Below are 21,733 nucleotides of genomic sequence, written 5' to 3'. Positions count from 1 at the left end.
ACACACTGTGGCCTTGGTAGAAGTCAACTGGTCTAGAGTTTTTCCTGGATCAAAAAGGGGCTTATGTGGTTGGAGTGGTAGAAGATGTGGCAATCCTGCATTTGGGGAATTGTTCTATTCTCACATACTGTCTCATTTTTATTTTGGTCTCAAAGATTACATTATTTTAAATAGGTCAATTATCTTCTCTACAAACTTTCCATCTGGTTTAAGTATTGTAGATTTACACTGAATGCATTACTCCATGCCCATTTTTTTTATACTGTATGGCCCAAGAATTTCCTATCCAGGACAAGTCATTGTTCAAGACCAAAGAGAAGAGTCTAATGCAATGGAACACTGGAGCTGTGTACGAATACCCATACTAACATACTCTATACTATATACTATTAGTTCGTTTTTGTATATTGTAAACTATCCTTTCAGTTGAGCGTACTAGCGCTTCACTTGTCTACCGGAAGTGGGTGCTGTTGCTATGCAACCTCTTGCTAGCATAAATTACTAGCTCAACATTTTATGACTTTGGGTCTGTTATTAAATTCAATACGGAGTGCTAGACTGCGCTCGGAGTGTGCCCTGGACGTTCGTAAATTCAGAGCGCTGTTAGATTGTTAATTTGTATATTCAGAGCACACACTGGACGCTCTGGCTGAGGAGTAGGATTGATCCGAGAATTCTGACCTCACAACGGCAGTCAGACACAAATGAGAGAACACCTCACTCTGACCATTTCTCGCCCTAGCAGAGCTGGTTTGGCTGTTTTGACACCGCCCATATTCAACTGGTGTTGAGCGTTCATAAATTAATCAGTTATTCTGTGCTCTGGCACAGGTACACTCAGACAAGAGTGCTCTGAAATCGGAGTAGAAAGCCAGAGCGAATTTACAAATGCATCTGAAAGTCAATTGAGAACGCACAACGACTAATAATCAAGTCAATAAACATTGGGTAGTTGGTTAGATAGCATATAGTTAATATACTGGCAAGTTCGATGTATCAGTAGCCAACAAATGCTAGGTAGCTAGCTAACATACCAGTAAATACTGCTGTAATGACATGCTATGCAGTTCGTAAGGATAGAGTAGTCGAACAAATTGTCAGCCAACATAACATGTAAGGTAACTTATTTGAAATGTCAATTCTTAATTACATTGCTCAACATTTTCTTAACATTTGTCATAATTAGTTAAAGCAACGTATTTGTATCCGCTCTCGTTGGACTTTGGCTGCATATTTTCCAAAAAGAACTTTGAGTCCTGCAGGCCCAGGCATGGATCAAATCTGGCGAGACAGTCAATGACGCCATCTTCACAGACTAATCAACCGTGGCCCTTGAGCAATTTGCTCAAAATTGCTACAGAAAAAAAGGAAGAAGATCAAGCAAGCCAAGTCTCAAGCATCCCCTCAAACTCCATTTGTGGGGTCCAATTTTTCACTAGGGACCAGGCCCATATTTGATTTTTGATGTTAAGTTTAGCTATTTACAAAGCAAAAGGTACATAAAAAAAATGTTTGCCTACACCTCACGAACTGCTATGCGTTCCACAATAATTCACTGTTGCCAGGGACATTTTGGCTTGAGAAATTGACGATACAAAAATGCAAAAAATACATTGATCATCTCAGCAAGGTTTTAACCGACGTGGAGCTGGGGTGAAGGGCAACTAAAATGTAGTTAAAATAAACTTCTGCATTTAGAATATTTTATCTTGTTGTTTTATTAATGAAAGCATGAAGATGTTGATGTAGAACTTTTAGGGACAAATTGAGATTATTTCATTTTCAAGGACATCCCGGCCAGCCAAACCCTCCCCTAACATGGATGACGCTGGGCCAACTGTGTGTCGCCTTATGGGTCTCCCAGTTGTAGCTGGCACAGGTATCGAACCAGCATCTGCAGCAACGCAGTTTGCACTGCGATGCAGTGTCTTACACCGCTGCGCCACTCGGGAGGCGCCATCCACAAACTTTCTAATGCTGATCAATTACCTTGAAAAAGTATCAAAATACAGAGAGGTGTTGGTAAGAGCCTATTGTCCTGCTAATAGTCCATAATATATTGACATGCACAAGAGATGGTGGTAATATTTTTCCTTTAAGAAACAAACAAACAAAAATACATTGTGTCCAGGTCAGGATAACAAAACGTTTCTTTATTAAAGACTATCAGAAAGAATGTTGGTACTTATTTATTTTGATCCAAAGCCATGAATGAGTGAGTCACTCAGCTTAAGTATAGTTAGCCAAATACATTTAAACTCAGTTTTTCACAATTCCTGACATTTAATCCTAGTAAATGTCCTGTCTTACAGTGCCTTGCTAAAGTATTCGGCCCCCTTGAACTTTGCGACCTTTTGCCACATTTCAGGCTTCAAACATAAAGATATAAAACTGTATTTTTTTGTGAAGAATTAACAACAAGTGGTACACAATCATGAAGTGGAACGACATTTATTGGATATTTCAAACTTTTTTAACAAATCAAAAACTGAAAAATTGGGCCTGCAAAATTATTCAGCCCCTTTACTTTCAGTGCAGCAAACTCTCTCCAGAAGTTCAGTGAGGATCTCTGAATGATCCAATGTTGACCTAAATGACTAATGAGGATAAATACAATCCACCTGTGTGCAATCAAGTCTCCGTATAAATGCACCTGCACTGTGATAGTCTCAGAGGTCTGTTAAAAGCGCAGAGAGCATCATGAAGAACAAGGAACACACCAGGCAGGTCCGAGATACTGTTGTGAAGAAGTTTAAAGCCGGATTTGGATACAAAAAGATTTCCCAAGCTTTAAACATCCCAAGGAGCACTGTGCAAGCGATAATATTGAAATGGAAGGAGTATCAGACCACTGCAAATCTACCAAGACCTGGCTGTCCCTCTAAACGTTCAGCTCAAACAAGGAGAAGACTGATCAGAGATGCAGCCAAGAGGCCCATGATCACTCTGGATGAACTGCAGGGGTCTACAGCTGAGGTGGGAGACTCTGTCCATAGGACAACAATCAGTCGTATATTGCACAAATCTGGCCTTTATGGAAGAGTGGCAAGAAGAAAGACATTTCTTAAAGATATCCATAAAAAGTGTCGTTTAAAGTTTGCCACAAGCCACCTGGGAGACACACCAAACATGTGGAAGAAGGTGCTCTGGTCAGATGAAACCAAAATTGAACTTTATGGCAACAATGCAAAACGTTATGTTTGGCGTAAAAGCAACACAGCTGAACACACCATCCCCACTGTCAAACATGGTGGTGGCAGCATCATGGTTTGGGCCTGCTTTTCTTCAGCAGAGACAGGGAAGATGGTTAAAATTGATGGGAAGATGGATGGAGCCAAATACAGGACCATTCTGGAAGAAAACCTGATGGAGTCTGCAAACGACCTGAGACTGGGACGGAGATTTGTCTTCCAACAAGACAATGATCCAAAACATAAAGCAAAATCTACAATGGAATGGTTCAAAAATAAACATATCCAGGTGTTAGAATGGCCAAGTCAAAGTCCAGACCTGAATCCAATCGAGAATCTGTGGAAAGAACTGAAAACTGCTGTTCACAAATGCTCTCCATCCAACCTCACTGAGCTCAAGCTGTTTTGCAAGGAGGGATGGGAAAAAATTTCAGTCTCTCGATGTGCAAAACTGATAGAGACATACCCCAAGCGACTTACAGCTGTAATCGCAGCAAACGGTGGCGCTACAAAGTATTAACTTAAGGGGGCTGAATAATTTTGCACGCCCAATTTTTTAGTTATTGATTTGTTAAAAAAGTTTGAAATATCCAATAAATGTCGTTCCACTTAATGATTGTGTCCCACTTGTTGTTGATTCTTCACAAAAAAATACAGTTTTATATCTTTATGTTTGAAGTCTGAAATGTGACAAAAGGTCGCAAAGTTCAAGGGGGCCGAATACTTTCGCAAGGCACTGTAGGTCAGTTAGGATCACCACTTTCTTTTAAAAATGTAAAATGTCAGAATAATAGTAGAGATAATTATTTATTTCAGCTTTTATTTATTTCATCACATTCCAAGTGGGTCAGAAGTTTACATACACTCAATTAGTATTTGGTAACACTGCCCTTAAATTGTTTAACTTGGGTCAAAAGTTTCAGGTAGCCTTCCACAAGCTTCCCACAATAAGTTGGGTGAATTTTGGCCCATTCCTCCTGACAAAGCTGGTGTAACTGAGTCAGGTTTGTAGGCCTCCTTGCTCACACACGCTTTTTCAGTTCTGCCCACAATGTTTCTATAGGATTGAGGTCAGGGCCTTGTGATGGCCACTCCAATACCTTGACTTTGTCCTTAAGCCATTTTGTCACAACTTTGGAAGTATGCTTGGGGTCATTGTCCATTTGGAAGACCATTTGTGACAAAGCTTTAACTTCCTGACTGATGTCTTGAGATGTTGCTTCAATATATCCACATAATTTTCCACCCTCATGATGCCATCTATTTTGTGAAGTGCATCAGTCCCTTCTTCAGCAAAGCACCCCCACAACATGATGCTGCCACCCGCGTGCTTCACGGTTGGGATGGTGTTCTTCGGCTTGCAAGCCTCCCCCTTTTTCCTCCAAACATAACAATGGTCATTATGGCCAAACGGTTCTATTTTTGTTTCATCAGACCAGAGGACATTTCTACAAAAAGTACAACCTTTGTCCCCTTGTGCAGTTGCAAACCGTAGTCTGGCTTTTTTATGGCGGTTTTGGAGCAGTGGCTTCTTCCTTTGCTGAGGGGCCTTTCAGATTATGTCGATATAGGACTCGTTTTACTGTGGACATAGATACTTCTGAACAAATTAAGGGAATCATACACAAACATTGGCACATTTTAAAATCCGATGATAGTCTCGGTAATGTGTTTTCGGACCTTCCCTTGGTCGTATTTTCGCGGGGCAGAAATCTCAGAGACCAATTGGTACACTGATTTACCACCCCAAGATATTCATGAACAACGTCTATTTGCGCCCCAACTGGATGGAAATTACAAGTGTAATGGCTGTGTTCAATGCAATTGCACTTATAAATGCAGATCATGGCACTTATAAATGCTGATCCTTCAAACACCCACAAAGAGGGAAATCTATCCCAATCAAAGGTGTTACTACGCGCTCCACTAAGGCAGTTATTTATCTTATAACTTGTCCTTGTGGTAAAAATAATGTGGGTAAAACAAAGCGTGAATTAAAAGTACGTATCTCAGAGCATCGTAGCACCATTAGGTGCAAAAACTTGACCTACCCAGTTGCGGCTCACCTTTTGGAGGCAAACCACTCGATTTCGTCTCTGCGTTACATTGGCATCGAACATGTCACCCTCCATAGGAGAGGGGGTGACCTTGATCATTTATTGTTAAAACGAGAAGCTGCATGGATCTTTAACTTAAAGACCCTTGCTCCCTTCGGTCTCAACGTAGACTTTGATCTGAAGCCATTCTTGTGATTGTGACTTTGCCATTGTAATTGTTTGTAAGCTTGTGTAGTCTAAAAATGAATCTATGATCGTATGCTATCCATTTGTATTTTTTGTACGCTGCTCTTTCTATGCCATTTTAATATTTGAGAAATTAACCAATGATATTAGGCCACTCTTGGCCATTATTACAGACACCTGTGTGTCTTGACACTATATAAACAAGTCATCCCGCAGTGTTTGTACCCTGATGAAGACAGCTTGGCTGTCGAAACGTTGGTAATTTAATTTTTGCATCTGAGCTCCTAGAATGTGCGGCTCTCCTTTATTTTTAAGTGTTCTACTCCGCTAGCCAGCACCTCGCCTAAATAGGTGTGTGTTTCTTTTTTTCTTATATATAATTTTGTACCTGTTTCCTCCAAAATCTTCACACGGTCCTTTGCTGTTGTTCTGGGATTGATTTGCACTTTTCGCAACAAAGAACGTTCATCTTTAGAAGACAGAACACGTCTCCTTCCTGAGAGACATGACGGCTGCGTGGTCCCATGGTGTTTATACTTGCATACTATTGTTTGTACAGATGAACGTGGTACATAAAGAGGCATTGAGTTTGAAGATAGACCTTGATATACATCCACAGGTACACCTCCAATTTACTCAAATTATGTCAATTAGTCTATCAGAAGCTTCTAAAGCCATGACATCATTTTCTGGAATTTTCCAAGCTGTTTAAACTTAGTGTATGTAATCTTCTGACCCACTGGAATTGTGATACAGTGAATTATAAGTGTCTGTAAACACTTTTTGGAAAAATTACTTGTGTCATGCACAAAGTAGATGTCATAACCGACTTGCCTGTAACGGTTTTCTAGGTGAGAAGGAGAGTCGGACCAAAATGCAGCGTGTAGATTGCGATCCATGTTTATTTAACAAACGAAACACGAATCTAAATACAAACACTACAAAACAATAAACGTAATGAACGAAAACCGAAACAGCCTATACTTGTGTAAACTAACTCCGAACAAGGACATCAGAACACTAAGGACATCAGAACACTAAGGACATCAGAACACTAAGGACATCAGAACACTAAGGACATCAGAACACTAAGGACATCAGAACACTAAGGACATCAGAACACTAAGGACATCAGAACACTAAGGACATCAGAACACTAAGGACATCAGAACACTAAGGACATCAGAACACTAAGGACATCAGAACACTAAGGACATCAGAACACTAAGGACATCAGAACACTAAGGACATCAGAACACTAAGGACATCAGAACACTAAGGACATCAGAACACTAAGGACATCAGAACACTAAGGACATCAGAACACTAAGGACATCAGAACACTAAGGACAATCACCCACGACAAACTCAAAGAATATGGCTGCCTAAATATGGTTCCCAATCAGAGACAACGATAAACACCTGCCTCTGATTGAGAACCACTCCAGACAGCCATAGACTTTGCTAGATAACCCCACATGCTACAATCCCAATACATACACACCAAAACCCCCAGACAAAACACACCACAATACAAAAACCCGATGCCACACCCTGGCCTGACCCAATACATGAAGAAAAAACACAAAATACTTAGACCAGGGCGTGACATTGCCTAAACTATAGTTTGTTAACAAGAAATTTGTGTGGATGAAAAACGAGTTTTAATGACTCCAACCTAAGTGTAGGTAAACGTTCGACTTCAACTGTAGGTGCCGAGGCTATATGACTGCGCAGTCAACTTGATTATTTAGCAAACATCACTTCTTGCTTATATTCAGTCAACACATAAATCTTAAGAATATCATGGAATATAATTGAACATTTTCATTTCTCTTAGAATAAAACCTTAGTAAACAACAGTTTTAGTAAGTAATACTGACGAGCAGTAAGAAAAAAATAAGTGTATTTTTCCAGGTGTGCGCGTGCAGGACAGAGGAATAACAATTCTTACACTATTGTTCTAAATTCAATCCCCTTCTTAATCCTCATCATACAGTTCATTGAAATTCAATTGTGTGCACAAATATTAGTTTCTATTTGGTTTGTCGCCCATTCATTGTCAGTTAGAGACACAGTAGCACCTTCGGACCCAAAAGCATAATCAGTGCTCTAACTCACCCTTGCGCTTGTCTGGAGCAATGAAGCAGTGACGCAGGGTACCGTACTAAACCACAAATTACCTCAAGTCCCGAAGGATAATCTCAAAACCTTTAAATGAGCAACCACTGTAGGGGTTGTATACAGAAGATAGCCCTATATGGTAAAAGACCGAGTGCATATTATGGCAAGAACAGCTCAGATAAGCAAAGAGAAAATGACAGCCAATCATTACTTCAAGACATGAAGGTCAGTCAATCTGGAAAAGTTCAAGAACTTTGAAGGTTTCTTCAAGTGCAGTCACAAAAACCATCAAGCGCTATGATGAAACTGGCTCTCATGAGTACCGCCACAGGAAAGGAAGACCCAGAATTACCTCTGCTGCAGAGGATATCTTCATTAGAGTTACCAGCCTCAGACTGCAGCCCAAAATAAATGCTTCAAAAAGTTCAAATAACAGACACATCTCAACATCAACTGTTCAGAGGAAACCACTACTAAAGGAAACCAATAATAAGAAGAGACTTGTTTGGGCCAAGACACACGAGCAATGGACATTGCACTGGTGGAAATCTGTCCTTTGGTCCGATGAGTGCAAATTTGAGAGTTTTGGTTCCAACCGCAGTGTCTTTGTGAGATGCAGAGTAGGTGAACGGATGATCTCCACATGTGTGGTTCCCACCGTGAAGCATGGAGGAGGAGGTGTGATGGTGTGCGGATGCTTTGCTGGTGATACGGTCTGTGATTTATTTTGAATTCAAGACCCAATTAACCAGCATGGTTACCACACCCTTCTGCAGCGATACGCCATCCCTTCTTGTTTTCGTTTAGTGCGACAATCATTTGTTTTTCAACAGGACATTTGAATTGACATTGAGTGATGGAGTGCTGCATCAGATGACCTGGCCTCCACAAGCATCTGACCTCAAACCAATTGAGATGGTTTGGGATGAGTTGGACCGGAGAGTGAAGGAAAAGCAGCCAACAAGTGCTCAGCATATGTGGGAGCTCATTCAAGACTGTTGGAAAAGCATTCCTCATGAAGCTGGTTGAGAGAATGCCAAGAGAGTGCAAAGCTGTCATCAAGGCAGAGGGTGGCTACTTTGAAGAATCTCAAATATAAAATATATTTTGATTTGTTTAACACTTTTTTGGTTACTACATGATTCCATATATGTTGTTTCACAGAAAATCTTTGGAGGAAGCTGAAAGTCCGTATTGCCCAGCGACAGCCCCGAAACCTGAAGGATCTGGAGAAGGTCTGTATGTGTGCAAACCTGGTCAAGAACTACAGGAAATGTATGATCTCTGTAATTGCAAACAAAGGTTTCTGTACCAAATATTAAGTTCTGCTTTTGTGATGTATCAAATACTTATGTCATGCAATAAAATGCAGGTGAATTACTTAAAAATCATACAATGTGATTTTCTGGTTTTTGTTTTAGATTCCGTCCCTCACAGTTGAAGTGTACCTATGATAACAATTACAGACCTCTACATGCTTTGTAAGTAGGAAAACCTGCAAAATCAGCAGTGTATCAAATACTTGATCTCCCCACTGTAGGTGTACAGATGTCCATTATCAGCAAACATCACTCCTGTGTTCCAATGGCACGTTATATTAGCTAATCCAAGTTGATAATTTTAAAAGGCTGATTGATCATTAGAAAACCCGTATGTTAGCACAGCTGAAAACTGTTGTGCTCATTAAATAAGCAATTAAACTGGCCTTCTTTAGACTAGTTCAGTATCTGGAGCATCAGCATTTGTGGGTTCGATAAACAGGCTCAAAATGGCCAGAAACAAACACTTTCTTCTGAAACTCGTCAGTGAATACTTGTTCTGCGAAATGAAAGCTATTCCATGTGAAAAATTGCCAAGAAACTGAAGATTTCGTACAACACTGTGTACTACTCCCTTAACAGAAAAGAGCAAACTGGCCCTAACCAGAATAGAAAGAGGAGTGGGAAGCCGCGATGCACAACTCAGCAAGAGGACAAGTAAATGAGTGTCTTGTTTGAGAAACAGACGCCTCACAAGTTCTTAACTGGCAGCTTCATTAAATGCTACCCACAAAACACCAGTCTCAACGTCAACAGTGAAGAGGCACATCCGGGAGGCTGGCCTTCTAGGCAGAGTTGCAAAGAAAAAGCCACATCTCAGACTGGCCAATAAAAATAAAATATTAAGATGGGCAGAGGAACTCTGCCTAGAAGGCCAGCATCCCAGAGTCGCCTCTTCACTTTTGACATTGAGACTGGTGTTTTGCGGGTACTATTAGCCTTTTAAAATAGCCCACCCTGGAAGCCATAGTTTCTCAATGTATTTGAAAAATCTTCCCAGCTCTCTACCTTTCGAAAACCACTCATGAAAGGGAAAAATGGCTTGCTCTGATCCAGTGGAAACTTCATAAAATAGGCCTACCTGATTCCTTCTTATTAGTGCTTGACTTGGACTGAAATAGGTTCCCGTACTCATTTTGGGTGCTGGTACTGTTTATCCTGTTTGGGATAGGGGGCAGCATTTTCACATTTGGATGAAAAGTGTGCCCAAAGTAAACTGCCTGCTACTCAGGCCCAGTTGCTAATATATGCATAGTCGGTCTTCACTTAGCAGTAGGCTCCACGATAATCGAGAATTTCAATAAGCACTTCTCAATTCTCTACGTCTGGACATGCGTTCAACCGGGCTACCCCAACCCCGGCCATCAGCTCTGCACCCCCCGCAGCAACAGATCACCAGCCATTTTGAATCCCACCTTACCTTCCCCGCTATGCAATCTGGTTTCCGATCTGGTCACGGGTGCACCTCAGCAATGCTCAAGGTCCTAAATGATATCATAACCACCATCGATAAAAGACAATACTGTGCAGCCATCTTCATTGACCTGGTCAAGGCTTTCGACTCTGTCAATCACAGTATTCTTATCGGCAGACTCAACAGCCTTGGTTTCTCTAATGACTGCCTCGCCTGGATCCCTAACTACTTCTCAGTTAGAGTTCAGTGTGTCAAATCGGAGGGCCTGTTGTCCGGACCTATGGCAGTCTCTATGGGGGTGCTACAGGGTTCAATTCTCGGGCCGACTCTTTTCACTGTATATATCAATGATGTCGCTCTAACTGCGGGTGATTCTTTGATCCACCTCAATGCAGACGACACCCTTCTGTATACATCTGGCTCTTCTTTGGACACTGTGTTAACAAACCTCCAAACGAGCTTCAACATCACACAACACTCCTTCCGTGGCCTCCAACTGCTCTTAAATGCAAGGAAAATTAAATGCATGCTCTTCAACCGATTGCTGCCCACAACCGCCAGACCGACTAGCATCACTACTCTGGACGGTTCCGACTTAGAAAATGTGGACAACTATAAATACCCAGTTGTCTGGCTAGACTGTAAATTCTCCTTCCAGACTCACATTAAGCATCTCCAATTCAAAATGAAATCTAGAATCGGCTTTCTATTTCGCAACAAAGCCTCCTTCACTCATGCTGCCAAACATACCCTCGTAAAACTGACTATCCTACCAATCCCTGACTTTGGCGATTTACAAAATAGCCTCCAACACTCTACTCAGCAAATTGAATGCAGTCTATCACAGTGCCATTCGTTTTGTCACCAAAGCACCATATACTACCTACCACTGTGACCTGTATGCTCTTGTTGGCTGGTCCTCACTACATATTCATCGCCAAACCCACTGGCTGCAGGCCTTATCTTAGCTCACTGGTCACCATAGCAACACCCACCCGTAACATGCGCTCCAGCAGGTATATCTCACTGGTCACCCCCAAAGCCAATTCTTCCTTTGGCCGCCTTTCCTTCCAGTTCTCTGCTGCCAATTACTGGAACGAATTGCAAAAAATCACTGAAGTTGGAGCGTCAGCTGTCAGAGCAGCTTACTGATCGCTGCAGCTGTACACAGCCTATCTGTAAATAGCCCATCCAACCAACTACCTACCTCATCCCCTTATTTGTTTTTGTTTTTCTGCTCTTTTGTACACCAGTATTTCTACTTGCACATCCTCATCTGCACATATATCACTCCAGTGTAAATTGCTAAATTGTAATTACTTCGCCACTATGGCTTACTTATTGCCTTACCTCCTTACTTCATTTTCACACACTGTATACAGATTTATCTATTGTGTTATTGACTCTACATTTGTTTATCCCATATGATTCAATCAATCCCTATACCAGTCTGCTGTTCCCACATGCTTCAAGAGGGCCACCATTGTTCCTGTTCCCAAGAAAGCTAAGGTAACTGAGCTAAACGACTACCGCCCCGTAGCACTCACATCCGTCATCATGAAGTGCTTTGAGAGACTAGTCAAGGACCATATCACCTCCACCCTACCTGACACCCTAGACCCACTCCAATTTGCTTACCGCCCAAATAGGTCCACAGACGATGCAATCTCAACCACACTGCACACTGCCCTAACCCATCTGGACAAGAGGAATACCTATGTGAGAATGCTGTTCATCGACTACAGCTCGGCATTCAACACCATAGTACCCTCCAAGCTCGTCATCAAGCTCGAGACCCTGGGTCTCAACCCCGCCCTGTGCAACTGGGTACTGGACTTCCTGACGGGCCGCCCCCAGGTGGTGAGGGTAGGCAACAACATCTCCTCCCCCGCTGATCCTCAACACTGGGGCCCCACAAGGGTGCGTTCTGAGCCCTCTCCTGTACTCCCTGTTCACCCACGACTGCGTGGCCACGCACGCATCCAACTCAATCATCAAGTTTGCGGACGACACAACAGTGGTAGGCTTGATTACCAACAACGACGAGACGGCCTACAGGGAGGAGGTGAGGGCCCTCGGAGTGTGGTGTCAGGAAAATAACCTCACACTCAACGTCAACAAAACTAAGGAGATGATTGTGGACTTCAGGAAACAGCAGAGGGAACACCCCCCTATCCACATCGATGGAACAGTAGTGGAGAGGGTAGCAAGTTTTAAGTTCCTCGGCATACACATCACAGACAAACTGAATTGGTCCACTCACACAGACAGCATCGTGAAGGCGCAGCAGCGCCTCTTCAACCTCAGGAGGCTGAAGAAATTCGGCTTGTCACCAAAAGCACGCACAAACTTCTACAGATGCACAATCGAGAGCATCCTGGCGGGCTGTATCACCGCCTGGTATGGCAACTGCACCGCCCTCAACCGTAAGGCTCTCCAGAGGGTAGTGAGGTCCGCACAACGCATCACCGGGGGCAAACTACCTGCCCTCCAGGACACCTACACCACCCGATGTCACAGGAAGGCCATAAAGATCATCAAGGACATCAACCACCCGAGCCACTGCTGTTCACCCCGCTATCATCCAGAAGGCGAGGTCAGTACAGGTGCATCAAAGCTGGGACCGAGAGACTGAAAAACAGCTTCTATCTCAAGGCCATCAGACTGTTAAACAGCCACCACTAACACTGAGTGGCTGCTGCCAACACACTGACACTGACTCAACTCCAGCCACTTTAATAATGGGAATTGATGGGAAATGATGTAAATATATCACTAGCCACTTTAAACAATGCTACCTTATATAAATGTTACTTACCCTACATTATTCATCTCATATGCATACGTATATACTGTACTCTATATCATCGACGGTATCCTTATGTAATACATGTATCACTAGCCACTTTATACTATGCCACTTTGTTTACATACTCATCTCATTTGTACATACTGTACTCGATACCATCTACTGTATCTTGCCTATGCTGCTCTGTACCATCACTCATTCATATATCCTTATGTACATATTCTTTATCCCCTTACACTGTGTACAAGACAGTAGTTTTGGAATTGTTAGTTAGATTACTTGTTATTACTGCATTGTTGGAACTAGAAGCACAAGCATTTCGCTACACTCGCATTAACATCTGCTAACCATGTGTATGTGACAAATACAATTTGATTTGATTTGATTTGATGTAACTCTGTGTTGTTGTTTTTGTTTCACTGCTTTGCTTTATTTTGGCCAGGTTGCAGCTGTAAATGATAACTTGTTCGCAACTGGCCTGGTTAAATAAATAAAAAACTTGTAGCCTGTGAAAAAGACCGTGATGGAGAATAATTTTGCACGCCCAATTTTTCAGTTTTTGATTTGTTAAAAAAGTTTGAAATATCCAATAAATGTCGTTCCACTTCATGATTGTGCACCACTTGTTGTTGATTCTTCACAAAAAAAATACAGTTTTATATCTTTATGTTTGAAGCCTGAAATGTGGCAAAAGGTCGCAAAGTTCAAGGGGGCCGAATACTTTCGCAAGGCACTGTATCTATATTCACAGTAAAACAAGTCCTATATCAACGTAACCTGAAAGGCGCTCGGCAAGGAAGAAGCCACTGCTCTAAACCCAACATAAAAAAGCCAGACTACGGTTTGCAACTGCACATGGGGACAAATATTGTACTTTTTGGAGAAATGTCCTCTGGTCTGATGAAACAAAAATAAACTCTTTGGCCATTATGACCATTGTTATGTTTGGAGGAAAAAGGGTGAGGCTTGCAAGTCGAAGAACAACATCCCAACCGTGAAGCACGGGGGCGGCAAAATCATTTTGTTGGGGTGCTTTGCTGCGGTAGGGACTGGTGCACTTCACAAAATAGGTGGCATCATGAGGGAGGAAAATTATGTGGATATATTGAAGCAACATCTCAAGACATCAGTCAAGAAGTTAAAGCTTGGTCGCAAATGGGTCTTCCAAATGGACAATAACCCCAAACATACTTCCAAAGTTCTGGCATAATGGCTTAATGACAACAAAGTCAAGGTATTGGAGTGGCCATCACAAAGCCCTGACCTCAATCCCATAGAAAAGTTGTGGGCAGAACTGAAATAGCCTGTGCGAGCAAGGATGCCTACAAACCTGCCTCAGTTACACCAGCTCTGTCAGGAGGAATGGGCCAAAATTCACCCAACCTATTGGGGGAAGCTTGTGGAAGGCTACCCAAAACGTTTGCCCACGTTAAACAATTTAAGAGCAAAATTACCAAATACTAATTGAGTGTATGTAAACTTCTGACCCACTGGGAATGTGGTGAAATAAATAAAAGCTGAAATAAATAATTATCTCTAATATTATTCTGACATTTCACATTCTTAATATTAAGTGGTGATCATAACAGACCTAAAACAGGTAATTTTTACTAGGATTAAATGTCAGGAATTGTGAAAACTGAGTTTAAATGTATTTGGCTAAGGTGTATGCAAACTTCCGACTTCAACTATACATACACTGTTTTTGGAAAGATGAGGTATCTCAAACTTTGACTGTTACACACTAAAACACCATGGTGAGCGCCAAAACTATTGGGACAGTGACACATTTAGTTGTTTTGCCTCTGTACTCCAGCCCTTTGGATTTGAAAAGATACAAATACTATGAAGTTAAAGTAAAGACTGAGGGTTAATCTGAGGGTATTTTTATCCATATCAGGTGAACTGTTTAGAAATTACAGAATCTTTTCACTTTGCCATTATGTGTAGAGGGATGAGAGAAAAAATCTTATCCATTTTGAATTCAGACTATAACGCAACAAAATGTGGAATAAGTCACGGGTCAATGGGTATGAATACTTTCTGAAGGCACTGTATATCCCCTACTATGTAAAATTAGAATGCAAAATGCCTTCTCAGCTTTCAATTTGCTAAATAAATACTGCCGTGTGTATCAATCACTCGCTTGGCCAGAGCCTGCATTTCAAGTAGGATCTAATCTTGCCATCTTTTCATTTTCCTCTGTAAATGAGGAACCTCTTCATAGAGGGACTCCCTTAGTCGTCAGCCAGGAGACACTGTTGGTTCACAGCCTTATGGATGCTTTTGTCTCGGGATCAACGATAACACGGTTACCATGGCTACAGCACCTTATCATTCTCATTTTGCATTACAAATGGTTTAACAGTGAGGAGAAAGATATACATTTTTTCAATTGATGTGTAGTACAGAATCGTCATCTACTTAGTACTATTCATCTGTGATTGGACATACATACGAGGGTAAGCGTGGAACAGACCTTGGAGCTCACTCAGAGGGGGATATTATTCTTACTGAAATGTTGTTTAAAAGACATTAAACTGATTACCAGACAAGTAATGGATCAAAATCTATTTAAATGTGAAAGAAAGCTTGGCTTCATACAGCTTATCACTTGCTTTATCTTAAGTGTTTTTCTCTTCACTGCAAAACCATTTGTAATGAAATATGAGAATGAAAAGGTGATGTTGCTATGGTAACCATGTTATCGTTGCTTTGAGACAAGAGCCTCCATAAGGCTGTGAACTAGGGGGGTGCCAACATGGCCATACACGTATTTGTAATCGTATCCGTAATTGACAGTTAATAGTCGGATCGGATGATACTCGTGATCGGAAAAACTTTCAGAGGTCAGTTTGCTGTCACTCAGTCAGAATGTGCATTAGCATTTCAACTTTTTTTCCCCTACCCTTGCCCCAATAGTTAGATATGCACATTGATACACTACATGACCAAAAGTATGTGGACACCGGCTCATCGAACATCTCATTCCAAAATCATGGGCATTAATATGGAGTTGATCCACCTTCTGTTTCTACAACAGCCTCCACTCTTCTGGGAAGGCTTTCCACTAGTGGTTGGAACATTGCTACTGGTACTTGCTTCCATTCAGCCACAAGTGCATTAGTGAGGTTGGGCAGTGATGTTGGGCAATTCGGCCTGGCTCGCAGTCGGCATTCCAATTCATCCCAATTGTGTTCGATGGGTTTGCGGTCAGGGCTCTGTGCAGGCCAGTCAAGTTCTTCACACCGATCTCGACAAACCATTTCTGTATGGACCTTGTTTTGTGCACGGAGGCATTGTCATGCTGAAACAGGAAAGGGCCTTCCCCAAACTGTTGCCACAAAGTTGGAAGCACAGAATCGTCTAGAATGTCATTGTATGCCGTAGCATTAAGATTTCCCTTCACTAGAACTAAGAGGCCTAGCCCGAACCATGAAAAACAGCTCCAGACCATTATTACTACTCCACCAAACTTTACAATTGATACTATGCATTCGGGCAGGTAGCATTCTCCTGGCATCCGCCAAACCCAGATTCGTCCGTCTGTCTGCCAGCTAGTGAAGCGTGATTCATCACTCCAGAGAGCACATTTCCACAGCTCCAGAGTCCAATGGCGGCGAGCTTTACACCACTCCGTCCGACACTTGGCATTGCGCATGGTGATCTTAGGCTTGTGTGCGCCTGCTCGGCCATGGAAACCCATCTCAAGAAGCTCCCAACAAACGGTTCTTGTGCTGACATTGCTTCCAGAGGCAGTTTGGAACTTTGTAGTGAGTTTTGCAACAGAGGACAGACAATTTTTACACTCTACGCTGTCCCATTCTGTGAGCCTGTGTGGCCTACCACTTTGCAGCTAAGCCGTTGTTGCTCCGAGACGTTTCTATTTGACAAACTAACTTGTTGGAAAGGTGGCATCCTGTGACGGTGCCACATTGAAAGTCACTGAGCTCTTCAGTAAGGCCATTCTACTGCCAATTTCTATGGAGATTGCATGACTGTGTGCTCGATTTTATACACCTGTCAGCAACCCGTGTGGCTGAAGTAGCCAAATCCACTAATTTGAAGGGGCATTCACATACTTTTGTGTATATAGTGTAGCTTGATAGCAAACATCCTCGCTGCGTGATTTATCATAGTAGCAGGCACCAGCAATCTAAATCATTAGTCCCAAAACATGCAAGGAAAAGTGGTTGGATGAAATTATGAAGCGACTGGAAGGAGAAATACAGCTTCACTTTATCCAATCGGAGAAGCAGGATCATCTGTCACAGCCGGCCGTGACTGGGAGACCCATGGAGCGGCGCACAATTGGCCCAGCATCGTCCAGGTTAGGGGAAAGATTGGCCGGCAGGGATGTCTTTGTCCTATCTCGCACTAGTGACTCGGCGCATTAGTGCGGCTGGCTTCCGGGTTAAGTGGGCATTGTGTCAAGAAGCAGTGAGGCTTGGTTGGGTTGTGTTTTAGAGGATGCACGGCTCTCGACCTTTGCCTCTCCCCACCCGAAAATAACTTTTTTTTCTGATCATGGATAATTACAAAACATACTTGGATCATAATCGTATCCAGAAAATTGCCCATACATGTTACGATACTCGTTTTGTCCGATTACTCGTGACACCCCTACTGTGAACCCGCCGCGCTTCATGAGGACTAAGCGAGTGCAGGCGCTGGACAAGAGAGAGATTGCAAAATAAATACTGCTGTGTGTATCAAAGTGAAAAAATTGAAGTATTGAGAAGGCATTTTGCATACTAAGTTTACATAGTAGGGGATATACAGTGCCTTCAGAAAGTATTCATACCCCTTGACTTATTCCACATTTTGTTGTGTTACAACCTGATTTCAAAATGGATTAAATACACTACCGTTCAAAAGTTTGGGGTCACTTAGAAATGTATTTTTTTTGTCAATTAAAATAACATCAAATTGATCAGAAATACAGTGTATACATTGTTTATGTTGTAAATGACTATTGTAGCTGGACACAGCAGATGTTTTATGGAATATCTACATTGGCATACATAGGCCCATTATCAGCAACAATCACTCCTGTGTTCCAATGGCACGTTGTATTAGTTAATCCAAATTTATAATTTTAAAAGGCTAATTGATCATTAGAAAATCCTGTTAGCACAGCTGAAAGCTGTTGTCTTGATTAAAGAAGCAATAAATTAGCATACTTTAGACTAGTTCAGTATCTGGGCATCAGCATTTGTGGGTTTGATTACAGGCTCAAAATGGCCAGAAACAAATACCTTTCTTCTGAAACTCGTCAGTCTATTCTTGTTCTGAGAAAGTAAGGCTATTCCATGCGAAAAATTGCCAAGAAACAAAAGATCTCGTACCACCTTGTGTACTTATCCCTTTACAAAACAGAGAAAACTGGCTCTAACCATAATAGAAAGAGGAGTGGGATGCCCCGGTGCACAACTGAGAAAGAAGACAAGTACATTGGAGTGTCTAGTTTGAGAAACAGATGCCTCACAAGTACTCAACTGGCAGCGTCATTAAATAGTACCCACAAAACACCAGTCTCAACGTCAACCATGAAGAGGCGACTTCGGGATGCTTCTAGGCAGTTGTCGCAGTGACATCATAAACATTCTATTGAAATAGTTACTTCCATAGTGTAGTCTTTTGTTTAGACATGTAGCTAGCAAGCTAAAGAATGAACCATAATCCCAACTCATAATGTTTCTACCCTGCATGAATCGGCAGGTAGCTAACCAACCAGGTTCAATGTTAGCTAGCTAACATTAGGCTATAACTAGCAATGCAAATGGATCTGAGATATGAATAATATTACTACATATCATACACGTAACGTTAGCTCGCTACCCAGCCAGCTAACATTAGCTAGCTAGCTAACAGTACACTTTAACTTGAAATGAAAATGACCTCCTGACAAAGTCAGAAATGTGTAATATCTGAAAATGTAGCTAGCTAGACTATCTTACCCGTGTATACATGGACGGACGCTTCTCCCTCTCTGTCACAGATGCCATGGTTGCCCTTAGTTTGAAGATGTAATCCGGAGACCGGTGTTTTGTACAACAGCCTTGTGTGTTCCATTTTTGACTGTGTCTGAATATTTGCAATCAAACACCAGAATTTCCTCCTTCTCCTTAGCTATCATACTCTAATACTCTTTCAAAACTCGGTCCTCCAGAAAGTGAAGAGCAACACTTATGCAGTTCTACTACATGATATCTTAAAAAATAAAAAATAAATGTTAGAAAGGATTACACATACTGACCATCTCATGTTATAGACAGAAGCGTTCTACATGGCAGACCAATCTGAACTCATCTCTCGGCATGTCCAGCCCACTCATTATCTCAGCCAATCATGGCTAGCGGGAGGTTGCTGCCTTTTTTCCGTGGCTAAACCAACTAGGCTGGTAATTTAACAATTGTATTCGTATTTTATTATTAAGGCACATGAAAGTTCACATGTTCAAGAAGGCATTTGCCAAAAAAACTTTTTTTTTCTTTTTTTTTTAAAGATTACGTTCACGTCATCACTCCTGTGAAGTAGTGACGTGCGACATACGCCTAGTTTCCTGAAACGAGTCACAAATGGCAGCATGATTCAATAATTGTTGAATTTTTATGCAGTAAGCAGACCTATATTTGTTTGTCTACTGCCTGCATACAGGAGGGTTTTAATATTAAAACTGGAAGAATAAATCGGTAGGGGACATTCTACCTACCACTTGTAGAGTACTCAAAACCATTCTAAACCATGTTAAGATTCATTAAGTACAGGAAAAAGGTATGTTATGCCACGCACACACACACACACTGCATTCATACTGCAATGCAGATCTGATTGAATTCACCCTTGGGAAGTGATGAATGAGCAATCAAAATCGAATTTGAAAAAGTGCAATCTATGTGTATCTTTAGTGTTTACCCTGAACCAGCCCTTAAAGTATGTATGACGACTATTGGTCTGTTCGGAAATAATTTATATGAACTGAACTGTACAGGACCTGAAAACAACTGTAAACTATAGCATGGTGCCTCTGGTAATGGTGAACTGCTAGAATCCTTAATGGATAATGTTCAAATTATGTTGTAAAATTGACTACCATCAACAGATATTTGAAAACAAAGGGTTTACTCATTTCAACTTGAGGGAATGGGTTTGTATGGTAATGGAAGGAGATCATTGCAATGCTTGGAATTACCATCCACCTGTCATGCACCCAGACAATCTCAGTAAGATTAACGCACACTCATTGAGTCTCAGCAAGTAACATACCATGCTTGTCTAGCTGCATGGTTTAGCTGCTGTGACTCAACATTCTAAGACACCATAGTTTCAAACCAAAAGCACAATATTGCAACTAATCATTAATGTGCAACAAACAGTTCCATAATAATGCATGTAAATGATGTTATTGGGGCAGTTATTTGCTATAAAAAAAACATTTGTCTGTTTTCTCTGTCATTTCAATTAACTTAAGAACAAAAATATGTATATAGAAAATGCCATTAGGTTGACATTTTGCGCAATGCACCTGTGGCTTTATACCCTATTGAAATAATGGATGCAAATAGGACATTGTTGACCGTGTGCCCCTGCGGTCATTTAAAATTCAAGTCACACACAGACATCTGTTCACAGACACTATGGTGGCACCCAGCAAACCACCAAGAGTCCAGGCATTACCATGTAGCATACAATACAGTAGCAGCGCGCATCCTACCTTCCACGACCACCACCTCCGTATTGAAAGACACCTCTTTATTTGAATAGCTCGGCGTGGGTTCATCTCCCTCGAACAGTTGGTTCACCTCGCCCTGGATGTCTGACATGTCGCTCTTGGAAAAGGCTGTCACTGTAAACCTCTGGCTCATGGTGTCGTCGGCAGTACCTCACAACGTTGAGACAAGCGGCGGGTCTCCTACCTTGGCGGCGACACGGTGGAGGAATTCACCAAGGATGCAGATGCAGACAGACACTCCTGTCAGCTATTAAGAGGGCTGTTCACCGACTCAAGTGATTGTCCTTGGTATTATTGACCAGCAACAACAAGTTTCCCTCTGTCTTGTATTTGGAAACTGCGGCGTTTTGTTCGTTGATATGAGATATTGAATGATGAGAATGCTATCACGTCAACCGGTGTCTGGAAACGATTACGCATACGGATCCTAGAGGCGGTGGATCATCAGCAAAGATGTAGGATAGACAGTAGCCTAAAGCCCGACAGATGGCGATATTGAGTCGTTCCAAAGGCATCCTGTGCAGCCGGCAATACACTCGCCCTCTGAGCACCGGGCCAAACCAAAACCATAATTGGAGGCGGGGGGATCCAATCATACAACTAGGCTAGAGTAGTACTACATAGTATAAAGCCAGTAGCTACGGTGGGAAAATAATTTCCAATCCATCAATTTCATCATGATATGTTATTCAGGAAGTCAAATTGGTCTCTCTAAATGGAAATGATGTTCCGGAACTGGTCCACGGGGGCCTTGGATTGTGAAGGGGAAAAACAATTGCGCAAGGCGTGTAAGGAGAACTGAGCAATAGCTCATCTCTCTCTCTTTCTCTCTCTCTCTCTCTCTATTCTGAACGAACCCTTAATTCTGTTAGCTAACGTGTAACAAATAAAGAAGAAC

The 21,733-nt window shown here is 41.9% G+C and overlaps 1 protein-coding gene across 2 annotated transcripts in view; it reads right to left on the bottom strand.

Annotated features, from left to right (window-relative positions):
• Positions 1 to 21,314, bottom strand: part of LOC110493888 (solute carrier family 12 member 5) — a 321,210-nt gene extending 299,896 nt beyond the window's left edge. The window contains exon 1 of one of the 2 annotated variants that reach the window (XM_036949870.1): positions 20,818 to 21,314. In XM_036949870.1, coding sequence (XP_036805765.1) covers positions 20,818 to 20,968 — 151 coding nt within the window. In that variant the 5' untranslated portion in view covers positions 20,969 to 21,314. The remainder of the gene's footprint in view (positions 1 to 20,817) is intronic. The other variant, XM_021568451.2, reaches the window with a different exon arrangement.
• Positions 21,315 to 21,733: the final 419 nt, after the last annotated feature.

This window comes from Oncorhynchus mykiss, chromosome 17 (assembly GCF_013265735.2).
Source record: "Oncorhynchus mykiss isolate Arlee chromosome 17, USDA_OmykA_1.1, whole genome shotgun sequence".
NCBI lineage: Eukaryota > Metazoa > Chordata > Actinopteri > Salmoniformes > Salmonidae > Oncorhynchus > Oncorhynchus mykiss.
Note: the sequence above shows the minus strand (reverse complement) of the source record. Positions and strands in the feature narration are given on the sequence as shown.